The sequence below is a fragment of the Symphodus melops genome (assembly GCF_947650265.1).
Source record: "Symphodus melops genome assembly, chromosome: 18".
Taxonomy (NCBI): domain Eukaryota; kingdom Metazoa; phylum Chordata; class Actinopteri; order Labriformes; family Labridae; genus Symphodus; species Symphodus melops.
The window spans coordinates 15,374,789-15,397,355 of NC_136708.1; the positions used below are offsets into that span (position 1 = coordinate 15,374,789).

The 22,567-nt window shown below is 39.4% G+C and overlaps 1 protein-coding gene across 4 annotated transcripts in view; it reads left to right on the forward strand.

The window, feature by feature from the left end:
- Positions 1–22,567, forward strand: part of LOC306839504 (uncharacterized protein) — a 106,631-nt gene that overhangs the window by 43,657 nt on the left and 40,407 nt on the right. For all 4 annotated transcript variants that reach the window (XR_013781206.1, XR_013781207.1, XM_079368243.1 and 1 more), the window contains one exon: positions 4,898–4,933. Coding sequence is in view for 2 of the 4 variants with exons in the window: in XM_079368243.1 (XP_079224369.1) it covers positions 4,898–4,933 (36 nt within the window). In the remaining 2 variants the exon portion in view is untranslated. The remainder of the gene's footprint in view (positions 1–4,897; positions 4,934–22,567) is intronic.

Genomic DNA, 22,567 nt, shown 5'->3' on the forward strand with positions numbered 1-22,567 from the left:
GTGTGACCATGATAAAACGCTGACTTTAGACACGTGTTGATAAACTTAAGATGTGACAAACAGGAAAAGGGAAAGTCCATGTGAGACAAACGAGTTAAATAGAATTGCAGCAAATCTGAAGAGTAAATAAAAAGCTAATTACTCTTGCCCCAAATCTCCTCCATCCATTCCTCTAATGGAAGATGCTGATTGCTTACCTTAACATTATGAACGATACGAAAACATTCAGTTCAAGCAATACAAATGAGATCATGAAGGCGTGCCGAGATAACCGGTTCCTTCCAAATCAAAGTCTCCTTAGTTAAATAAAAACCTCTTTCTAAATGTGAGCTGAGATCCTGTTCAATATATACCAACTGTTTGTTTGACTGCACAATTAAAACACTTTTAATCGGGGGAGAAAAAAACAACACAAAATTGCTCAACATTATGCTATTTGTACAGTGAGAAACAGAAACGACTAGTAACTGTAAAAATCCCTTTAAGGTCTGATCCTTCTGCCTTTTTTTCCCCCTTCATGACACAGTAAGAAACATTACCAGACCCTGAGCTTCTGCTGTCCTCGTGTGTGCCTTTTAGGACACAGCTGTGAGTTTTCATTTACTAAAACAAAACCTCACCAGCAACAAGAAGAACCACTTATTTATTTATTTATTTTTGGTATTATTTCCTGGTGAACAAATACTTCCTGGCACGGGGACACTGTTGTTTCCCTCTCCTTCCATTCGTCCTCTTCCTTAACATAATACACATCCGAACGCCGGAGCCTGTCGGATGTAGGAGATCAGACGGATCGCAGCGGGGGATCAAAGGGAGCCATCTGATCTCGTAAAACAACATTAAAACCCTGTCGCCTCGCTCCAAGACTGCACGTATTGATCACAGAGAAGACAAGTGGGAGTGTTTGCTACCAAATAAAAACTGGATCGGGGAAATCTGTGCATGCTGGGGGTCATTAAAATTGCATCGCGCTGTACATGTATCCCACAAACAATTGCATGGTTAACCTCGAGGGCAGAGAGGGGAAAACAAAAAGACTTGTTCATAATAGGACCTAAAAATCCTACTTCCTCTCCTCCCCGCTCGTGCTTCATTGTATTTGTTTCCTTTTGTTTATAGCGTGGTGTTCAATAAGTGCATATGACAATAGGCAGGAAACGAATCAGTAAAAATAACCCTCCTGTCAGGGTTGGAAGGTTGGTTTCTTCTCACATTCAGCTAGGTATATGTAGTGATTTGATTATAGCGTGCGGGTGGCGCCGTTGTTACCCAGTTTGACTAATAAGTAGTTTTCAAACCTGCCCCTCTTCTTCGCATGCAGCAGGAGAGCTTCGATTTCTCCACGAGTTAACCTTCACACACTATCATTACTGTCACTCTGGGCTGAAACTTCACAGAGCTGCTCGCTTTCCTACAGCACACGCGGGCTCGTGCGCGTGTCACTGTTTGTCTTTAATTCCCCGCAATTACAGGTTCTTTTGACGTTAAAGTCGGCTTTGTCTTTGAACCACTTCTAACAATTTGTCTCATAAAGTAAAAGCAGACTTTAAGATTGAGAATTTTAGGATTTTAATGTGTCCTTTTAGATCTTATAATATTCTGCTGATCTCACATTTACAGTCAAGCTTTGTTTAAACCCTCACAAGTTAATTTGAATTCTAATCACAGTCCCTTAACATACTTGGATACATGGTTGGACTTAGAGGATGTTTAAAATTAGAATAAAATTAATTTGACCACGTCTCCAACCGTTAAAGGGATAGTTTGCTATTTTTGAACTGGGGTTATATGAGGTGCTTGTTGATGTTGTTTGTCATAGCGGCAGCCGGCAGGAGATGTCAGTCGGCTCCACCCCTTCATTCTGCCATATTCAAGCATAATATGGGACCTTTAAGTAACATTGTAGTACTCGAGCACCTATTGTTATAGCTTAATTGTGCAACACAGCAACGTGTCTTCTAGACTCTCACATTACTGAGACACTGCAGGAAACATAGCAGGCTTCATTTTTAAAAATATTTTCAAACTGATTTTAAGAAGCGGCAACTCAAGTACACATCCGTAAGGTAATGTTAGTTCTCCAGTATTTAGATTTCTGTAAATGCCCATCTCTAGTCTTTCTTTAGAATTCTTCCAGCACTTGACTTCACCATTCAAACGTTTTCACTGCTCTTCCCCCCCCGCCACACTCTGATCAGCTGTTCTTCCTACTGTGCTCAAAAGAGACAGCAAACTGATAAGTGAGCAATTTATAAATGACCTATGACACGCGGCTTTCTGTGGATACAAGACAAACTTTTATGAACCGGAGTACACGGAGGAAAACCTGCAGGTGGAAACTCAACAGGTGAAATAGAGACCGGGGGGGGAAACTTCAACCTGAAGAGGCTACGAGTTGGACTTGGTAAAAACAGTTCTTCAGGACTCTAAGATTTTAAATCTATTCATAACTTACAAAAACTAAACAGTCACTTCCGGCTCAGTGCTAAAGGTTGCTCTTTAACTCAGTCGAATGCCAAAGGGAGCAACATGAAATCCAGCCGGTCTCACAGATGACTGGAGTAGATCCTGAAGTATGCACTAATTCAAAAATAGACTTTGAATCCTGGATCAAAGAATCCTGAATGGATTTGAACGGAGAAAAAAGATTCTGAATTGAATTGTGAACCCAAGATTTGAAATTGAATCCAATCATGAGACAACCGAAGATTCCCAGCCCTGATATAGAACTTAACTTAAGTTCTATCAAAATTACCGATATAGCAGCAGTCTACTTGGCAAAATCTAAGTTTACTCATACATATCCAGTGTGCAGCAGACGGAACATTTTCTGAGATGCAACTTCATCAATTCGACAGAATTCGACAAATTAGTACAGTATTCTGCTGAACACAAAATAATACATATGTGGAGTTAATCATTATTCTCCCATTGACCTATGGAATAACAGGATGTTATTATTATCTCATCTTCTGATCCAGTTATTATCATTCATGCTTGGGGGTTTATAGTAACAAAATGATTGTTTGTTTTTATGTTTGGTTTTAACCTAATGTATTGTTTTTATCCACTGTAAGGCGACCTTGGGTGGCTTGAAAGGCGCCATTAAATAAAAATGTATTATGTATTATGAGTTGGCTCTTACAAGTGTCAGGTTGCCAGATTCTGTCTGACCCCTCCCACACTGCCAGGTGTTCCTCAGCACACAGTATATCTCTTATGTTGCTCTCTGAGGGCCGTGCTGCACTACTTGAAACATTTGTACTATAATTCCCAGACGTACTGGATAATAACTGCAGCCGCCCTACTTCTTATAAGTTGGACTCTCAGCCTCACTGCTCACCAGTAAAAGTTACCTCTTGGTTGTCCAAGTTTATAGTGGTATTTGACTGATATACTTGTGCTTCAGCAGATATAATACTCGAAATGGATCTGGGTGTTTTTTGAAGTAAGCTGCAATGAAGTGCATGAAAAGGAGACTTGACAACCATTTTTAATGTCGTCCCTTCAGGCACCTTCCTTACAAAACGACAGATTATTTAAACACACGTGAAACATTTTAAGAGCACGAGGTCATTTAAAAATTAGCAGCCTTACTTTTCATCAAGTAGCATACACGTGTTAGCGTAGACTTTCTGAATACACTACCCCAAAACCACTGATATATGACCTAGCTACCTAGCTCAGCAGTTTATAATGAGTACTTTAAGAAGCTGAGATTGGGAGCCTCTGAATAAAATGACAAAAAGCTTCTGTGGGCAGAATCGAGTTTCACATCATTTTGGTCATGTTTAAGACGTTTCCAAAGAAAAGGCGCTCCAAAGAGACATTTGTGAATATTTTTCTCTTATTTTTTTTTAGGCTTTTTGTGCCTTTTTATTGTAGAAATAGTACAGTAGATAGAGTTGGAAATTGGGGGGCAAGAGACGTATGTGCACTATCCACTCAATGCCATCACCCCCTTTCTCTCTCTTTTCCTTGTTTCCTTCCTTCTTTCCACTTCTGGCTTTAAAACCCTCTATTCCCTTTCTTTGTCCTCCGCAGTATCAATCATCTCTCCCTTCTTCTCTTCTCCCTCTCTTTCTTCAGTATGTGTCATTATCCATCCAGTGTGACTTCACCCGTCCTGCCCTCTGGTGACACGGGCTGCCCTTGTTAAGTGGCTCCAGTCCCTTTCCTCGTTTACAGGTGAAATCTATTCTCACACACAGGCCTCAAGGGCCCGACTCGACTGTAACAGAATTTCTCCAGCCCCCGCCGGGCCCCAACCACAAAGCTGAGAATAAATGGCTGAGGTGCCAGAGCTGGACAGAAAAATCAATGCCTGTTTATACAGACATGACAGTGCCGGCGCCCAAGCAATTCTCCTGCTTGCTTCTCGAGACGCTGTGTTATTCAGGTTTTCCCCCCCCCCCCCTCCTCCTCCCTACTCTTCTGCTGAGGATAAAATGTTTGCCCTCCTGAGAGGATGAACAGTAGGTGATGGGCTGTGGCCATTTTGTCCTCAATTTGTTCTCACCATGTTTTGAAGGATTGCATTAGGGTCAGCTGAGTGCTTTTGATAGACCGACTGTCACAAACTGTTGTGATATGTTGAGCAGATGGAGCACAGATGGGCGGGGTCGGGTGATACTGGAGGGGACTGGTGTCTCAACTACAGGGTCAAAAGTTTGGTGCGTTCATGTGCTGGCATTATCCAAAGGTCCACATGTTGTTAAAACAACCCACCCAGCTCTTTTTTTTATTTTTCAGTCGAAGAAACTATGAACTCAAGTGGTTGAGCTGGTCACAGAGGCTTAATGTCGCCTCACCTGAAAGACTCGGGCTGATGTTAAGACATTTCCTTCTCATCTGTAGCAACGACAGACTAAACACATTTTATTTCAATTTTTTTCAGACGCTGCAGTCAGAGCGGGGACTCGGAGGACACACGGTAAGCTTTGCTACCATTTGACCTCATTGACCTTTTTTTTTTTCCCCCCAGATGAAATGTCTCATTTTGGTCTTGGATTTTGTGAAATAAATTTCTAAATAAATGCGACTTATAGTACGTAACATACGGTAAAAAAAAAAAAAAAAAAGGCATTCATGGATCTTTCCAGGCTCTTCATGCACATCTTTTAGTTACTCTCATCTTACTTTAGCGTCAGTTGATTTGGTTTCCGTTCTTTTCCTCAATCTTTTGATCGACTTTGATCACAGCACATTCAAGTCCAACGTTGTGCACGCGCACTTCTGTGTCTGCGCGTAAACTTTGTGTGTCGCGCACGCTTCGAGCAGGCAATCGTGTGACTCTGCAGGGAGGAGGCAGCCCTGCGCTTGTAACTCACTCTGATTTATGCCCCCCGTCTAAATAAAAACATAAATCACGTTACCTGCCACAGAAGTCACTCTCACAGTGGTCTGGCTCGTCCGGTCCCTGCGCAGGGCTGCGCTGTCGCACCCCACTGACAGAAACACAATTGATTCCCTCATTGCATCAATTTGTCGCCTAATCTGGTGATATGTTGATAAATTTTACAGCTTTGTCAATTAATTTTCCTGAAAAATGGGCCCGGCCGAGGTGGACACATCAATACCGAGGCAGTGGAAATATCAGTGACAAAATTAAGTGATAAAATTAATTGCCCCCTATCCCGTCTTGTGAAAACATAACTAATGAGGGAGGCAATTATAGTTGCATGTGGCCTCCTTCGGGGAAAGATGGAGGTGGGGGGGGGGGGTTGAAAAAAGACTTCTATGGTAATTAGACAAGTGGGAGAAGAGGGATCTTGGGAAAACGGTCAGCTGAAATAGAGGGTGACTTTAGAAATATAGCCCAGTCTATACGTTTGTTTCAGCCTTCAGTCACTGAAGTAAAAGACAAACAAATAGAAGCTCGAGTCAATTCAAATAATCGTCGCAGATAAATCCTCCTGCCCTGCGAGACATGCTCGCATGTTTGTTAACGTTCAGCTCGCACACACTGAAGTACAGACGAATATCATTGTCAGTGTTTGTGGCATAAATTAGAAACACTCACTTGTGTCATAGCTTTGTTAGCAGGTAAGTAACACGCTGTTATTCCCCGAAGAGTGGCATGAATATTGTGCTTTATTATCGCACCATCAGTCAGTGTGTCTGTTTTTCACCGAGCGACTCATTTGTTCGACACGCAGCACGAGATGCCGCGCGTTTCTTGAATCAGGAGATGGACCAGTCCTTCGGCTCAACTTTAGTTTCCGATTTTTTAATTCAGTCGACTGTCCCAAAGGGGGAATGCAAATCACAGTCTCACAGGCGGCTTGGTCAGTGATCAATGGGCTTAAATCATGCAGAGTATAAATAATGATGTTACTGGAAACGTCAGGAGCTCAAGGTGATAATTGTTTACATGACTGCGTTTCCAAAGAAACCTTGGAAAGCAATCTGAATAACAATCAATATGAGTGGCATATGCTGTTCTGGTCCAGTCAGTGCTGCCGCCCCGTAATATTACTTCCTGAATGTTTTAAAAGGATCTACAGTTTGTGCGTGAACAACCGCTTGAATTTCCCTCAGGATCAATAAAGTATCTATCTATCTATCCATCTATCCATCCATCCATCTATCTATTCTTCTGCTAAAGCAATTTCTTAGCCTCGGTGGCTACCCACAAAAGAGTCCATTGGCTCAATGTTTCTGCCTTTTTTAAAATCAAAGTTTTCCCTTCATGTCACGAGATGCTCCCTCAGGCCGGATCACTGTTGGGTCTACAGTATGTAACTACTATATCATCCTATAAAAATCAATCAATTAAAAAAAACAAACAAACTCTGACTGTCTTCAGTGAACTTACCTCCTTTAATTTGAAATCTGACCCTAAAAAGTCTTACTTTGTGCTGAATTTCTGCTTCATTACTTTCTGCAATTTTCCTGCTTTTTAAAGACGATATCACGGCACACTTGGGAAGCGTTAAGAGAAAGTCCGTTAGTAAGGAGAGCTCTTATTAACAACGCTCCAGTGTCTGCAGACGACTTGGAAAGTGACTCTCAAGAGCCAAAACATTGTTAATACATTCATTAGTGATAGGTTAAGGTATTGGAGAGCGTTTTTGAATACCTATGATCGGCAACATGGGAGGTGCGTTAACGTTTTCTAATCACTGCCTCCGGGCAGATGGTGTTTGTGTCCTTTGTCCGGGGTAATGAGATCCCTCCATCAAACAAATCCTCTATGCAACAAACTATTTCTCAAAGGGCCAATCCCAAAGGGTGAGGGGAGGTGATCCTCTCAACATTGTTCTTAGGCTAGCTCGCATGTGAAGATTCTGCACTCATGAATAATCACAGAACCTGAAGAAGAAACATGATCTGTATGTAACGTATAACAAACCGAGTGGATGGGATCGTTTTCAGGTAAGTTTCTTCTCCAAGGACGATGAGGCAAATACTCTCATGATTGACTGAACAAACAAAGAGTCCACCTTTCATATAGTGTCATCGAACAGTCTGATTGATCTCATTTGCTAGTGTAGATTTTTTTATTGCATTAATGTGTTGGACGCTAAAATGTCGATAGAAGAAACAAAAACAGAAGTCAGTGTAATCTTTACATCCACAGAGGATTTAATCAACGAACCAAACGATCATCAGAAACATTTTTAAACTTACTAAGAGACCTAATGATCTGAACATACTACTACATCCAACGGCTTAGTTTTAAAGTGAGTGTTTCCTGATGCTCCTTGACAGCTCGAGTTCATTAACACTGGCTGTAAAATGAGCCACCTGTAGCTACTAATTTGCTGCCAGGCTGTTCTTTTCAGGAGAGGAACTCTTCAATTTTACATCTTAAAAAAAAAGAAAGAAAAAGATTTGAACCCCTGAGCTACGGTATGTTATTCTCAGTGGTTCCCCTCACCTCTTAAAATAACGGACCAGGTCGTACACACAGCGGAGAACACTGAATTAGCTGGTTTCATGTTAAAAAATCAAAGTTTCTGGATATTTACACTGAGAGTCCAACATTTTTCATATTGTATGATTTGATAATATTGTGTCATCAACCTGAAACACTTTCTCTTGAAACACATATAAAGGTTAGTGTGCACATTCACATTTATTTATCTGAAGTTCGGATGCAATATTTTTTTTCGGTTCAATCAATCAAACGTACTACCATTAAGTTTCCTCTTCTTTTTTTTTTTTTTCTTTTTTTTTTTAGCCCATTGTGTTGTCACAAAAAGCATCTCAAGTGTTTTGTAAATAGTTGAGCCTGACAGGAAGGTGTTTAAACCTCTGACTCTTATCATTTTACTGGCTGTGTCTCCATGTGCTGCTCGGGGTGAGCATGTGAAAGGTTCATGTCGAGAGAGTCGAGGCTCTCCGTAAGGATTAAGCAGAAGCTGCCATTAAGAAGAGGTGTCTGTTTTAAATATGAATCATCCCTTCTAGTTCAAGTTGTTAACTAAATAATTCAGTAAGCAGGGTGCATTATCGACTTGATGCAAATGTGATTTGAGTGGAAATCAGGACGTGTGACTGAGATGATAATTGATATGATAATGGAGTTTGGAAAAGATGGAATAGCAACAAATAATGAAAAGCTAAATAAAATATGGGCGTAAAACTGTTAGTGCAGACGGCTGACACGCTAGAGCAGCTTCACAGAGGCAGCAGCTGAGAGAGTGTGTGTGTGTGTGTGTGTGTGTGTGTATGTGTGTGGGGTTGGGGGGGCACGCCAGACAGGAAGTGAAACACAGCAGATCCCAGCCGCCCCAGATACTTTAAATCCTCACGCAGTTTCCCACAAGTCGTGCAAATGAGCGAATATGTCGGCATGTGCTCTCTTGTTGTAGGGCATCAGCTCTAAACGGGGATGAAACGGCTGCCCTCTTACCCTCTGCATCTTTAACACCACCAACTTTTTGATTTGTGTGCGATTAGGGTTCACAATGGAGGCCAGTATCGTTAATGAGATCAAAAACTTCACAGCTGATGTGGCCCTCTACTCCGCCACAGATATCAGCTTCTCTTTCACTCCTTCTTCTTTTTTTCTCTCTCGCTCGCTCTCTCTCTCTCTCTCTCTCTCTCTCTCTCTCTCTCTCTTTGCCTCAGCACAGGAAATAAAGGGATGAAAAAAGTCTGTGTGTGTCTGCGTGTGTGTGTGCTGCATAAAAACTGCTCAAGTGCAGAGAGCAGCCCCATCTGGAAGATATCGGACCTAAATGAAGTTGTACAAAACCATTCCATTGATAATAAAGCTAATTTTTATGGCTCTGACAAGTATGTAATTATGTGCAGTGGTGCTTTTCAGATTTTATCACAGTCAATAAACTACGGCGCTAATTTCATTCCTGTTTTGACATATTTACATGGAAATATTCGATTTGGGGGGAATTAGAAGGCTTGAAAGGCGCTGATAGATGGCTTTTAATGATCTGTGACCCCCGGCCTGTGGGCTCATCTGTTTGTCGGCCCATCGATCTCGCGGGAGATGTGCTTGGTGTTCTGATCTCTTTAGACTGAGTGCCATCCAGACAGTGCTGGCCAGTAAGCCCCCCCTGAACCCTTCTCTTGTTTGGCTGATTTGTCAAGCCTGCTGATCTGGAAAGATTAAGAGGAAATAGAGCTCTCGGGGCTCCTTTTTGATTTGTTATTTATGCTTCATTTTTACCGACCGACCTGACGGTTTAGGACGCTTTAAAATTCAGGGCACATAAAACTCCACCGCTGTGTATTTTCCCAAACTTTGCCCTCGCACGCACGCACGCACGCACGCACAGACGCACGCACACACATTATGAGGTCATGGTTCAGTCGACCCATCTTCAGCCTAGTGGTGCAGATAAAGTACAGCTGGCCTCACTGTCCGGACTCATCCTGTGGAGAGAACGCCACAGGGGTCACCAGTGATGACAAGGTCCACTTATGTGAGGTGGGAATTGGTGTCAAACGTGGAAACTGCTGCCCCCATCCTCTTGCAGCAAGAAAAAAAGCACGTGCGACGTCTCACAGGAGGGGAGCCGGTGTCATAAAAAGTCCATCAAAAGCGCCAGTAATTACCCAGGAAATTGACAGTGAAATTGAAAAAGTTTGTGGACTCAAAAAAAGAAGAAAAAAAAAAAAAACAGCCCATCCCCCGCCTTCGTCAACCCCGAGATTCTTGTTGTGTGACAGCAGCACTTTGCTGTGGTGATGAAAGTGCGGACCCAGACACCTGAGTGAAAACATAATGTGCTTATGACAGTGTTTGCTACAATGACTTTCATTTTTCAAAGTGTATTTCTCAAAGTCCTCCAGCCGATTGCGATGACGTAAATCCAGCTGATAGATGAAACTTATACAGGCTTGGTAATATGTAAATGCAATTTCACAGCATTCAAAACATGATGATCTTTAAGTTCTGATATTAGCATTTATGTGCGTTTACTAAAACCCTATGTAATAAGTGATGCATAATGGCATCTTGTTGAAAGGAGTGTCCAAAAAATCAATTCAAAGAGGCTGATGGATGTGTGAGGTTTAAGGTTCATACTGACGGGGTCAATGTGGAACGTTTCTTTTTATTATCATGAATTAACACTTCTTCCATTTGCAACCAATATGACAAACGCTACTTCTTTAACATTTTAAAGCACATTCATATACGAAGTGTCCACTAACTGTAGTGGTGACAAAAGGCTGCTCTGCTACATATGCTGCAGATGTTTCTGAAGGCATTGTAAACTCTGGTGTATGACAACATCTCCAAACCTTCATGACGAGAGCCTTTCCAAATCCCCCCCCCAAAGCACAGTTTGTATTGTTTTCTATTGGGAAACGTATATAGTGATTCAGACAACCGTGATGAGTTCATGTAGGCCAAGAATTTCAGCTAACCAATGTACTGCTCAAGCTTCAGGTTTTTCAGAAATTGTTTTAAAGAAGCTGTTCAAGAAACATGGGAATATATCTCACTGGAAATAGAAAACATATTTTCCTTCCTCCCAACTCTTAGCTGCCCTGCCTTTTGCCTGTTGTGGTCTACATAGTTAAATAGCTGGGAGGTGATTTGCTAGCATCATTCAGCAAACCAAACAAAATAAAATGAATATCCCTCACAGAGAACACGTAGCTGTCCACTATGAATGTGCTTTGAAGGTCGTGAGTGGCGTCACTTTTGTCAAATCTTCCAACTGAAGAGATGTAGATCTTCTAAAATCAAAGTAATGCAAAGTATTCAATATTTTAATCATAGGGCTTAAAAAAATGAACTATACGAATGATTATTGCCTTAAATCTATTTTATTTTTGCATTAAAATGACCTTTTTATTCAGTTACCACACAGTTGATGTTCATAGACCACAACATAAGGAGTATTTTCTAAATGGCTCTCAGTGCTTTGTTTTGACCCAGACCTGATAAAGACAAGGAGGACACTTAAGAACATTATAATGCAGCTTGTCAATAGTAATGAAACAGTGACATGCTCGAGAATGGCCATGCGCGAGGAGCCTGTATTGTTCCTCTGATTTTAATGCCAATCTCCATAATCAAGATGAAACCACACATTGTCCAAACTGGCATAATCCAGGCGCTCACTGCTGAGTGATTGATTGAATATGAAATAATGAGGGTTTTCTGGTGCTTACTGGTCATCTAAAATTCTGAATACAAATCAAATGGAAATTTTATGCAATGAGATGTATTAATGGGATTCTGGCAGGGTTTTAAGCTCCTAATGTACAGCAATAAGCAACATAGGTTGTCTCAGGGAGATGAACAGTTGTTGCTGTTGATAGGCCATTTGGTGCATTACTGTCAAAATAATGCATGTCTGTCTGTGTATATATTCAAAGGGGCGAGAGAGCTTGGACAATTACAAGACAACGGACATTGTGTGTGCAGGATTTCCCTTTTAAACTAATAAATAATAATTACTGACTGTGTCATTAATGCCACTAACATAATTGTTATAAGGTTTTAACTTTTCTACTCAATGACCTGATCAACAGTTCCACGTGCAGTCTGTATTCATACATCATCCCAATGTGTAATACTTTATTTTCTTCAAAGTCCCAATAAAAGAAGTCAAAACACATTATATACTTAAGGTTGCTTTCAGCAGATTAATTGGAATTAAAATTGAACTCTGTTTTTATTAAAAATACGAAATGTACCCTATCGACATCCATTTTTAATGTATATATTTTCATTGTTAAAGTCTACCAGAGCATCTGTAATTATTGATATGAAGGAAATCAATGAGCAAGACGTTGAGACGTGACCCTGTTTGGTTTCTTCCTTTGATGCTAAATAATATTTACAGATTGTAGTCAGCAAAATCACAGATTAGAAGGCCAATTAACATTTTAGTTGCCCAGGGCAATGTGTAGTGGATCGCAGCTGGTGCAGGAGGCCACTGTCAGGCTCTGCTATTGTCACACTGTTGAACTGGTGTTGAACCCGGTCATTTAGAGAAATTCATTGTCAATGGAATGAACAAACCCCTCATCATGTGATTCATTAAAGGCTAATTTAAATATCAGAGCAATTAGATTGACTGAAGTGGAATAACAGTGTTTATTTTGCAGAAAAAGAGTGTCATGAACACCACTTCCTGTCTTTAAAAGGTGTGGTTACTAAAAAAAAAAAAATTTTGAAAGGCTTTTCAATTTTTTATGCGCACACATGAATTATGCAAAAGGACACTTGAATGTAATGCAACATACAGAAAGTGTGAATTGTAAACACAAAGAGGTAGTTTTCACAGCTGCATGAAAGGTTTTAACTTATGACAGATGAATGATAAAGGAAATGTTTTGTTTGTTAACTTTTGAATTGAATTGAATTCAATCTAGTATTGTGTAAAACAAATATCAGGAGTTTCTTCACTCATTGCTTTTGACTTCAACTCTCTACTGTTTTCTGTGCATCATATTCTGGTTCAAAGGTCATTATGTCCATCTTTCTCTAATGTCACAGGAGCAGTGCACTCATGAGCCCTAAGTCCTATTTCTCAATGCGTTCAGTCTTTATAATACTGACGTAGGCTGACTCTTAAATCCTCTTTGATGCATGTTTTATGAGTGTGATGATTACAGCGATTCCACTTCTAAGTAAGTTGTTTTCCAGTGATCTCAAAGGAGGTGTTCTCCTGAGATTTCACCTCAGCGTGACTCTGAGAGGGACCAAACATTTAAAAAGTGACTGATTATTTTCTTTACCTTTCCCTCAGTTATACCCAGGTGACCTATTTGTCTCTAAATGACCAATTAAGGCATTCATTAACTGAGAGGATTCCCTTTAATTGAGCCTTAAATTAAATAGGGCTGACATTTTGTTAAGGTACAAACGCGTGAGTTTGAATGCCTCTGGCTTATATTTGCATTATATGAAGCTCTGAATGCAAATAAATACAATAAAGACACGTTTCATCAATGTTAACAAATGAAGGGTGAAGCAGGAGACGACATGTAAAGAAGGCATCGAGATACTAACAAACTTGGAATCCCCTTCCATGAAATGTGCACAAGCCCTCGTCTTGATCATTAATTGAACACATTGTTATATGCTTTGAGCTACGCAGTTGTGTTCAAACTACACTACCAACACTTATTTTTACCCCAATGCATTATTGAGTATGAGCATCACAGTGCATCTTCTAGCCAAGGAGTAACAGGGTTATATGTTTAATGATTCAAGACTAAAACTGCATTTGACTGCGTGACGTCATATTTCAGAGTGGTGTAGTGTGTGGACTCAGCACTCAGACTGTTCACTTTTGAGCTATTTAACAAGTTCGGACTGAATAAAAGAATTTAAAAAATAAAATAAAATCAAAATGAGTTGTAATAGTAAAAAGGTTAACGACAGATACTGCCTTAACCCATGTGTGATTGTGTCCTGTCAAGATAGCCCTTGAATGTCCTGGTGAGAAGCAAATGATTTCTGATGGCCATCCAGGCTCCCTCTTCTTTGAAAAGCCCAGATCAAATAGGCTCAGTCTGTCAGCGGCTGAGCGGGAGAGCTTCTCATATGAACATACGATTGATTGACAGGTACACATAGGCTCGCTGTTTTAATTTCCACGCCTCGCTTCGAATTAAACCTCCACCTGGGATGAAAGCACGGGCTATCCAGCATCGAGAACACCCGAATGATAAAAAAATTAGACATTTTTGATTAGGAAAGGACAAGGGATTTTCATTCTCCTAGATCTCCCAATGCTGCTGACGGATGACACTTTTTTTTGTTAAAGTAGATAAAAAAAAATGATGACAATTGTCTTTTTAGGGATTTTGTCAGAATTAGTTGAACTGATAAAAGACATATATAGTTAAGAAAATAAAGTAGAGCCATTTTTGTACAACTGGGATCTGTCAAACGCCTAACAATGGGTACATGTTGGAGTGGAGCTAAAATGAGTAAAAGACAGAAACAGTAAAGTCAGAAAAAATGTACAGAAATGGTCTAAAGGTGACAGTATCTGCAATGATATAAATCATATTTCTGTCAATTGATTGAAGTGTAAATTACACTTTATCCAGGTTTCTGCTTAACCAGCTCAAAATCATACATACACAAAACATTTAAGTCAGCCAGGAGCTTCAAAGTATAAATGCAAGCATAACTTCTCTACTCTTAAACAATGTCTTTTCTTCATTCGTTGTTTGTTGTGTGGGCCTCTGCGTGTGTGACAAGACTGAACAGCCACAAGAGAGTAATAGTAAATGTGCGGCTGCTTTTACTGTGTGTTTTTTACGAGACAACATACATTAAACTCGCTGTAGCTGCAGTAAATAAAGCGTGCTGTAAAACTGTGTTCGTGAAAGAGCTTGTAAACATAAACAGCAGCAATGAGGTCAACGTCAGAGTAATTGTAATGTTGTGCAAGCAATGAAATACAGCTTAATGCAGCAGGACAAAGAAGCTTCGCAGTGTACCTGAAGAGGTCACGAACCCGCTGTAGTTAACTATGAGAAAAATCTGTTGTGACTTTGAAATTATGGCCAAGATTCTTAAACTTTTCCCATCAAATTAGTGTTGCTGTATTGAGTTACATCAAATAAAAATTCAAAAGTTCAAACTGTGTTGATTTGTAGCTTTAAACTAAATTTTTGTAATTGCTTAGTTTAGTATCTAAAGGAATTAGGTCCCCAATTTGACTATAATCCCTCACAATATATCTTAGCATATTCACATGGTGGTTTTCCTGTAATGACTTAGACTTAGACTAAACTTTATTGATCCTTTGGGATGACTCCCTCAGGAAATTTAGGAAAAAATAAATAAAAAAAATGTTATGCTCAGGTTGAAAAGCTCCGACTGTTAAAACCTCTAGTTTACTGATGTTGACTATCTATCAGATACAGTTAAAAAAAAAAAGGGGGAAAAATAGTCGGCACTAAATTAGATTTTTATATAGAATTTTAAATAGGACGCTTTCAGCCACTCAATGTTTGCATTAGACATGTCATTAAATTAAAGTACAGACTTGTCCAGTGCGAATGCACCGCAACAAACGATGTTGTGGGGTAACTCTCAAGTTACTCCTTGAGCTACTTGCCAATACTTAGCCTTAATGGATGGAGACAATACAATGGGACATCAATCCATATTACTTATTAATAAGCTAACACATGCACTTAACTACTTCCTAGCTTAAAAAAATCATTAGCTTTGGACTTATCCTTCTAATACTGTGAACTTATTCTGAATGTGAAGTGTAACACGATCAAACCAAAATGTTCACTAGATGCCACTATTAATTGTGGTCCAGTGGTAGCTAGACTAAAGGTAGATGTTTTATCTAAACAGCAGCAAAGCTGTATATTAAACAAGTGAAGGCTTTAGATGATGTTAGCATTGTTTAAAATTCCAATCGACATTGAGTCTAGTCCTGGGAATTTGCACAATTGTTCCGTATCATCAGAGTTACAGTAATAGGATTGAATAGTCCAGGTGTAATAGACATTAGCTTTTTTCTACAACAAAATAGAAATGACATTCATACTGTTGAAATGTAATAGTGTAAGGTAAACAGGTTTTGACATAAATGACCAAAACATATGTACCATGGTGATTGTAAATGGAAATTCCAAATATCAACATGTCTGTCTTTTTGTGTTTGATAAATGTACACCAACATTTTTCAAAGCAAAACTTTTTCCAAAATCTTCTATCTTATCAAGATGTTACCCAAAAGTCAGCCTTCAGCAAAAGAAAAAAAGCATGTTTGAATGTACTGTTAATGCTAATTGATGTTTATTGATGAATGTTTTAAAGCTGAAATCCATTTAGCTGTCTGGAACAGGCCTCAGAAAAAGTTACACTTTTGAGATCAAGGAATTCAAACATTTTGATTTGCAGCAACTAACTTCAGTGAATATGTTGAGACAGAAATGACAGCCAACTTTGAGATTCCTTTTACTGATCACGTTTCATTATGTTGGCAAAAGGGCCTGCGCCATTACCATGAGTAATATCATAAGTTATGAATGAGGCAAACGGCAAATGGCATAACACATCAACACCCGGGGCATCAGTGCTCATTTGGAGCTGTTTGAGTGTCACTGTGCACTACATCGGCCCAGACAGCAGCAGACAGAGAGCAAAATGAGCTTGACATACACTTCTCTCCCTTCAACATGACTTCATTTCATAATGTGACGCCGGCCCTGCTGCAACCCAACTCATGTCAAGCTGCTGCGGCCGATCCGACTTCACCCGTCTGCTCAAACGCACATAAACACACTTAGTCGGATAATCAGCGGAAAAGTTGACTCGGCCCCATCAGCATCAGATGTTTTGTTTCTTTCAAGCATGTTTTAAGGATTAGCACATAAAAGGAAGTAAAGGGCCGCGGTCTGTCATGAGCACTGTAGGGGGATTTGTGGATCATTATGTGAGCCTTGCGTTAACATGAGGCTTTAGAGGAGAAAGCCGGGCCCCCCTGCCAGGAAACTTTAGTCAAGGGGCTGAAAAAGTCGTGTCATTTGATGTCTTACAATTCGTCATTAGCAGCCGTCTTGATTTGATGATTCACAGCGTTGGCCCTTTAGTTCACCCCTTCATGCTTGCCTCATTTAACTCTTAAACTCTCTCCTTTTTTTTTTTGCCTCATATCACTTTAGAGTTCCAAACGCGAAGCACAGCTCAGTCAACATTCACAAATTTAAAAAAAAACAAACCCCAAACATCTTCATAGATGACTGAATATCCAATCTCCCACGCAAAACTGTTTCCCCTCCTCTTTGAGTGAATCCAAGAGCAAGTGAAGGAGAATGGGACAGAACAGTGCTGTCACAACACATTCTTATTAGTGACTTGTGTACAGATCTAAAATAAAAACAAAAAAAGACAAGTTGTTTACCAAACGGCTCACAGGATCATTTATTGATTTGAGGTGAAACCTCAGCAGCGCAGAACGTGATGAAAGTAAACATCCCGCCTGATGTTGAGACGACTAGACCTCGAGATCTGAGAGGGAGTTTTGGAGACATTTGGCTTCCATTAATGGAGGGTAAAATGCAGAGAAGCCTGTTTTTAGCAGTTTAAGTACAGGTAGATAGTTCAAAGAGCTTATGAGCAAGTCAGAGTCATGTGCATCCAAATAAATATGCATGCCACCATCCACTCATACATAATAAAACAATAACAGCCACTTTGTGATGGGGAAGCTACATATAGTTTTTTTTTTATTTATTTTTTTTTTTTTTTAAACATGTATTCAAATTAAATTGAACTTTACTTATTTTTAAGATCAATTGAAATGGATCTTCCAATAAATATGTTGCTTTGCATATTTTTTCTTCAAGGCCATGTATGTTACATAGAGAAAGCTATAGAAGCTACATTTCACGGGCAGATCATCTGACAGTGTTTTTAAAACAGCAACATTTTGCAAGATGTAAGACAACACACGTGAAATATATCAAAAGCAGATAAATACAGATTAGTAATGCAGTAATTTAATGGTCAAACATTATTCTGTGTCTACCACGTGACATCAAACGTTTCACTTCTTTTATTGTCCTCTTTCGCTGTTTTCATTCAACTTTTGATCCGTAACCACTTCTTGTTTCCCAGGGTTGAGTTGGTGTTATAGCCTTCAGTCTACCACACGTTCCTTATTTCTTCCAAAATAAAAGCAGATTTGTATCCAAACAGGAATAACCCTTAACAGAAGAATGAAAACTTAAAGCATGTTTTTTTTTTATTTCGAAATGCAAAATAAGGAATTTTAAGCTTGCTTAAAAGTAACATTTGTTGGTAATTCAAAATCATTTCAGCCATTAATCGCAATTATACAAAATTGATTGCATTTGAGATGTTTAATCAACACATTATTTTATATGATGTTGATAGAGATAAGATATATTGCATTATGTCTCTCAGAAATGGGATCTATGGCAGACACTTTTCGTTGTCTGCTTGGAGAGGAGTCACCTGCAAAGCTTACCAATCATTGTGACTGACAGTTCTCAAGTTGAAGAGTCTAATTTCTGTCTGTGTTTGATTGGTTTGTCAGCTTTTATCTGGGGACCCTATTTGGTGCATTTTCTTACTCTGAAAGGACATGTCTGTCAAGATGACTGACAGGCCTCAGGCCCTGTGTTGAAAAGCAACGATTCCCTGAAGCTCTCTCTGCTGCTGTCCTCTGAAAAAAAAGTGTAAATCAAACCTTGTTATCCTCAAAATGATTTACAGTCATTGTCAAAAGGCTGGAGGTGAATTCTTAAAGGCTTTTTAGAAAGTTTGTACTTTCAGTTTGTTAAGTAGACATCTCCATATCTTGGGACTAAAAAATGAATAACCCAAGATTTTATATGATTTTTAGATGTCAAAAACTGTTGTTCGGTTTTCAACATGGAAAAATCTGGTTTATAGAATAAACGTAACATCATATCTGATTTACAGATCTGAAAATCACCTTTTATTAGTCGGTCAATCTTAAGAACAACGTGAAGAGGATTTACAGTAAATCAGTCAATCAACCCATCAATGTTTTATGTAAATATGTTGTTCATTGTAACATCTTAACGCATTTATCATAAATAGCAGGTATAGAATCTTGTTTGTGGTCATGCCACCTTTAACTGTTTGCTTTCCCAATGTGAAATGGATGAGAGGGTCTAAGTGTTCTCCATCACACGCTTTCTGGTTCAATGTGTTTTCCCAATAAACTGAAGAAGAGGAGCAGTGTCCTTCCCTTTATCGCCCTTCCTGTCTCTTTCCTGTTTTTACCAGCTCAGCAAAGCTGTTCATTAGTGATCTAGTAGGATCATTAACATGGTGACACTATTGGACTTTGCTGTTAACATAGAGCGTACAAGGTGAACTGGTACACAGCGTTCGATTTCAATTAATATGTTGCTCAACTTGGATTTGGGAATGCGATCGGAGCGTGCATCAGAGAATGAATTTACCGGGACACCTTGAGACAGATGAGGCCGTCAATGCATTGGATTCCTTTGTGTTCTTGGCAACCGAGGCTCTCTAAGCTAAGCATGCCACTGTTTGTCTAACTTTTGAACTCTGACTTACATTTGTGCACACAAGAAGGAATATGCAGTTTGTATGTAATTTGTCAGATTTATGTTAGAGTATAAATGGGTCCTCACCTGATTTAAAGTATTTATTATAAGCCCAGATCACGAGAGGAAAGGGAAGAAACTTTAATAATTTTCAAAAAGTAAGCTTTATATTAAGAAAGAATATAATAGTGCAACAATAACAAAAGTGAGGCAAACTGAAAAGGCATGCAAGTACTACTTAAATAAAATAAAGGAACACAGAAGCGTCTAAACAAACTTTCCTCATAAAATTAGCTGACTTAACAGCCAAACAGCCATGAAAGTGCATTCAGATAATTCCATTAATGTCTGTTATCATCACTTGGCAAAACTGTATTATTTGAACACACATTGAAACTGAATCACTGAGCGAGGTTTCAGACTCTCCCAGCTGCAAGAAACCACCAAAAGTTTGCACAGAAGAAGACGCTGTCATAGCTTTAGCAGCTAAAGGTATTCTAGCTTCCTTGTGTTGGGATCAAATGAAAAACCGCTCTCGCCGTCGTATTTTCCTGTTTATAGCGCGGGTAGAATTTACTTAGTAACTCCAAACATGTCAAGAAATGTCTAAAACATCTTCTATGTCCCAAAATGTGTAACAAAAATAATAACTGTCCATTTTCTACGAGATCTTAATGAACCTTTTTAACAATTAGATGATTGCAGGGCAGGCCCTTCTGGTTCTCTTTGAATGAGTCCGTCATATTGTCTGTACTATCATAGAGTATTAATGGATCACAGATTAGTATTTGAATAAATGTGAGAAACGGTTCTTCTACACAGAAAGGAAGAAAATCTGCCAACGGTCTCCTTTCCTTAAAGGTGTACATCTTGTGTGGCAGTGTACTCTTATCAGTGTGTGCGTGTTGTTTGTGTGTGCATGTTTCTTAAGAAGCAGGGCTTTATCTCTGCCGGTGTTCCACATTATTGATAGCTGCAGGGATATTGACAGGCGATGTGCGGCGAGGAAAAGGAAAATAGGAGTTTGATATGACATATTGGGCTTCTCAGCAGGACCCATAAATAACTCTGACACGTTTTTGTATGCATGGAAAGGCCTCTGATTCAGCCTCCCATAAAAAATAAACTTCTATTATGGAATGTATTTGTCAAGTGCTGCCGTGATGGATGGACTCGTGTTTAGCCCTTGGCAGGTGGATGGGACCCGCCACAGCAAGCGGCAGCAAAGGCTTGTGGGGAGGATTTGCTAAGCAACTGTGGATGGGTGGGAGGTGGAAGGGGGGGTGGGGGGGAGGGGGGGTCGGTGCAATTATTCAGCATGAAAGGGGATCATTTCAGCACCTGCTTTCTCTTTCCCATCATGCATTATTGCGACAGGATATTTTCTCCTTGTGCAGTGACAGTAGAGTAGATGAGAAAGAGGAGTGTAAGTGCACACAAATACAAGGATGTGAGGATACAGTTGATTAAACCGATCAAACTGATAATGAGAGGTGATCAATCTAAATGTTCATAACTTTATCAATAACATCTAAAAAAAAAAATAGAATCAGAATCCCTTTTACTGCTAAAAGTTATGCAACCTTTAAGTATTAATCAAAATCAACATGCTGACAGTGTTGAGAAATGTTTACAGCACAAAAGGCTCCAAACATGATTGTAAATTCACAACAATCATTATGCATTCACAAAATCATCTTCATTTACCCTTTCTCACACACACACACACACACACACACTTTAACAGTAATCATATGGAGCTGTTCTTCACCACCAACATTCTCCTCGTTCATACCAGTGATGATCCTGCAGGATTCATGCCTGTCCTCTGACAGTCTGCATATCCAAACACACGTCCTCTATAGACGTACAAACCTCGTCCTTTTGGTGTCTTGAATGAGACGGTGAAAGCTGAACAACAACACAAATGCCCCCTTAAGCTCTTCTTGTTCAGTGTTTTTTTTGTTGCTTTGCAGTGCCAAGGGATATTATGGGATTTAATTTCATAACTTGAAATGTCCAACATGGACTCAGACACACAGCTGATGTGGAATAACACCTCCATTCTTCTGTACATAAACTGGACCCGGGAAGATGTAGATTGTTGTTGTGAACAGTCTTACCATATTCTGCACGAATTAGTTTGTATACATTTTAAAGTCATTTTCCAACAAAACATTAAAATTATTATATGTAAATGTTAAGTTTGACAAAATTTGCCCGTTCTATTTTCTGCGTTTTATATTCATACTTTTGATCACGTACAACTGCTCCAGATTATTTACTCTGTAAAGATATCGAAGAAAAATGCCAGAACAATCTGTCCTAATAGTAATAGAGTAGAATCGTCCTCTAGTCTGCAGGCAGTGTAAGCAGGAACACAGTCTGTGTGGAGCCCTAAAGAGGCTGATTATTGTGATATTTAAACCTTTTTGGAGATCACAATTTAACCTTTTCATATTCTCTTTGAGGAAACATCTACATGTTAGTGCAACTCAAATCCACTTGTAGACGTTGTTTTCTCGCTGAATACTGCAGTGAGTTTTGCTCCTTTAACTGTAAATGGTGACTATTGCATTAAAAAAGAGTCTTTGACTTGGTTATTCTTCATTTCATATCTGAATAAATGTTGACTACTCCAGAAGCACTGAAAAAAAAAGCCAACTCTCCCAGAGGCTTCGGTAAATGACTGTCAGAATGTTTGTTATTGTACCTGTGACTTGCACTGGTATTTCTTGACTTAAGTCAAATACTTAATGTTGACATTTGTCCCTTGTGTACAAAGTAATGTGAGTGCAATATAACTGATTATAATTTTATTGATCCAATAATGAAACAATAGTAATAAAAAATTTTTTTTAGATTGTCCAAATTTGGTCCAAAATGATGAACCAGTATTTTGCCTTTCTTAAGAAAAAATAGTCATGATTTAGTTTTGAATGTTTTATAAAGCATAAAGAATCAGTCGATGTTGAGCGGCTTACAACAAGCCTTTATAAATGCACACTCAAAGCCAGGCTGCGTATAGCATCCGGCGGGAAAGCAATAGACTGTTTTATTGTCTCTGATTTGTTGACATTTGACA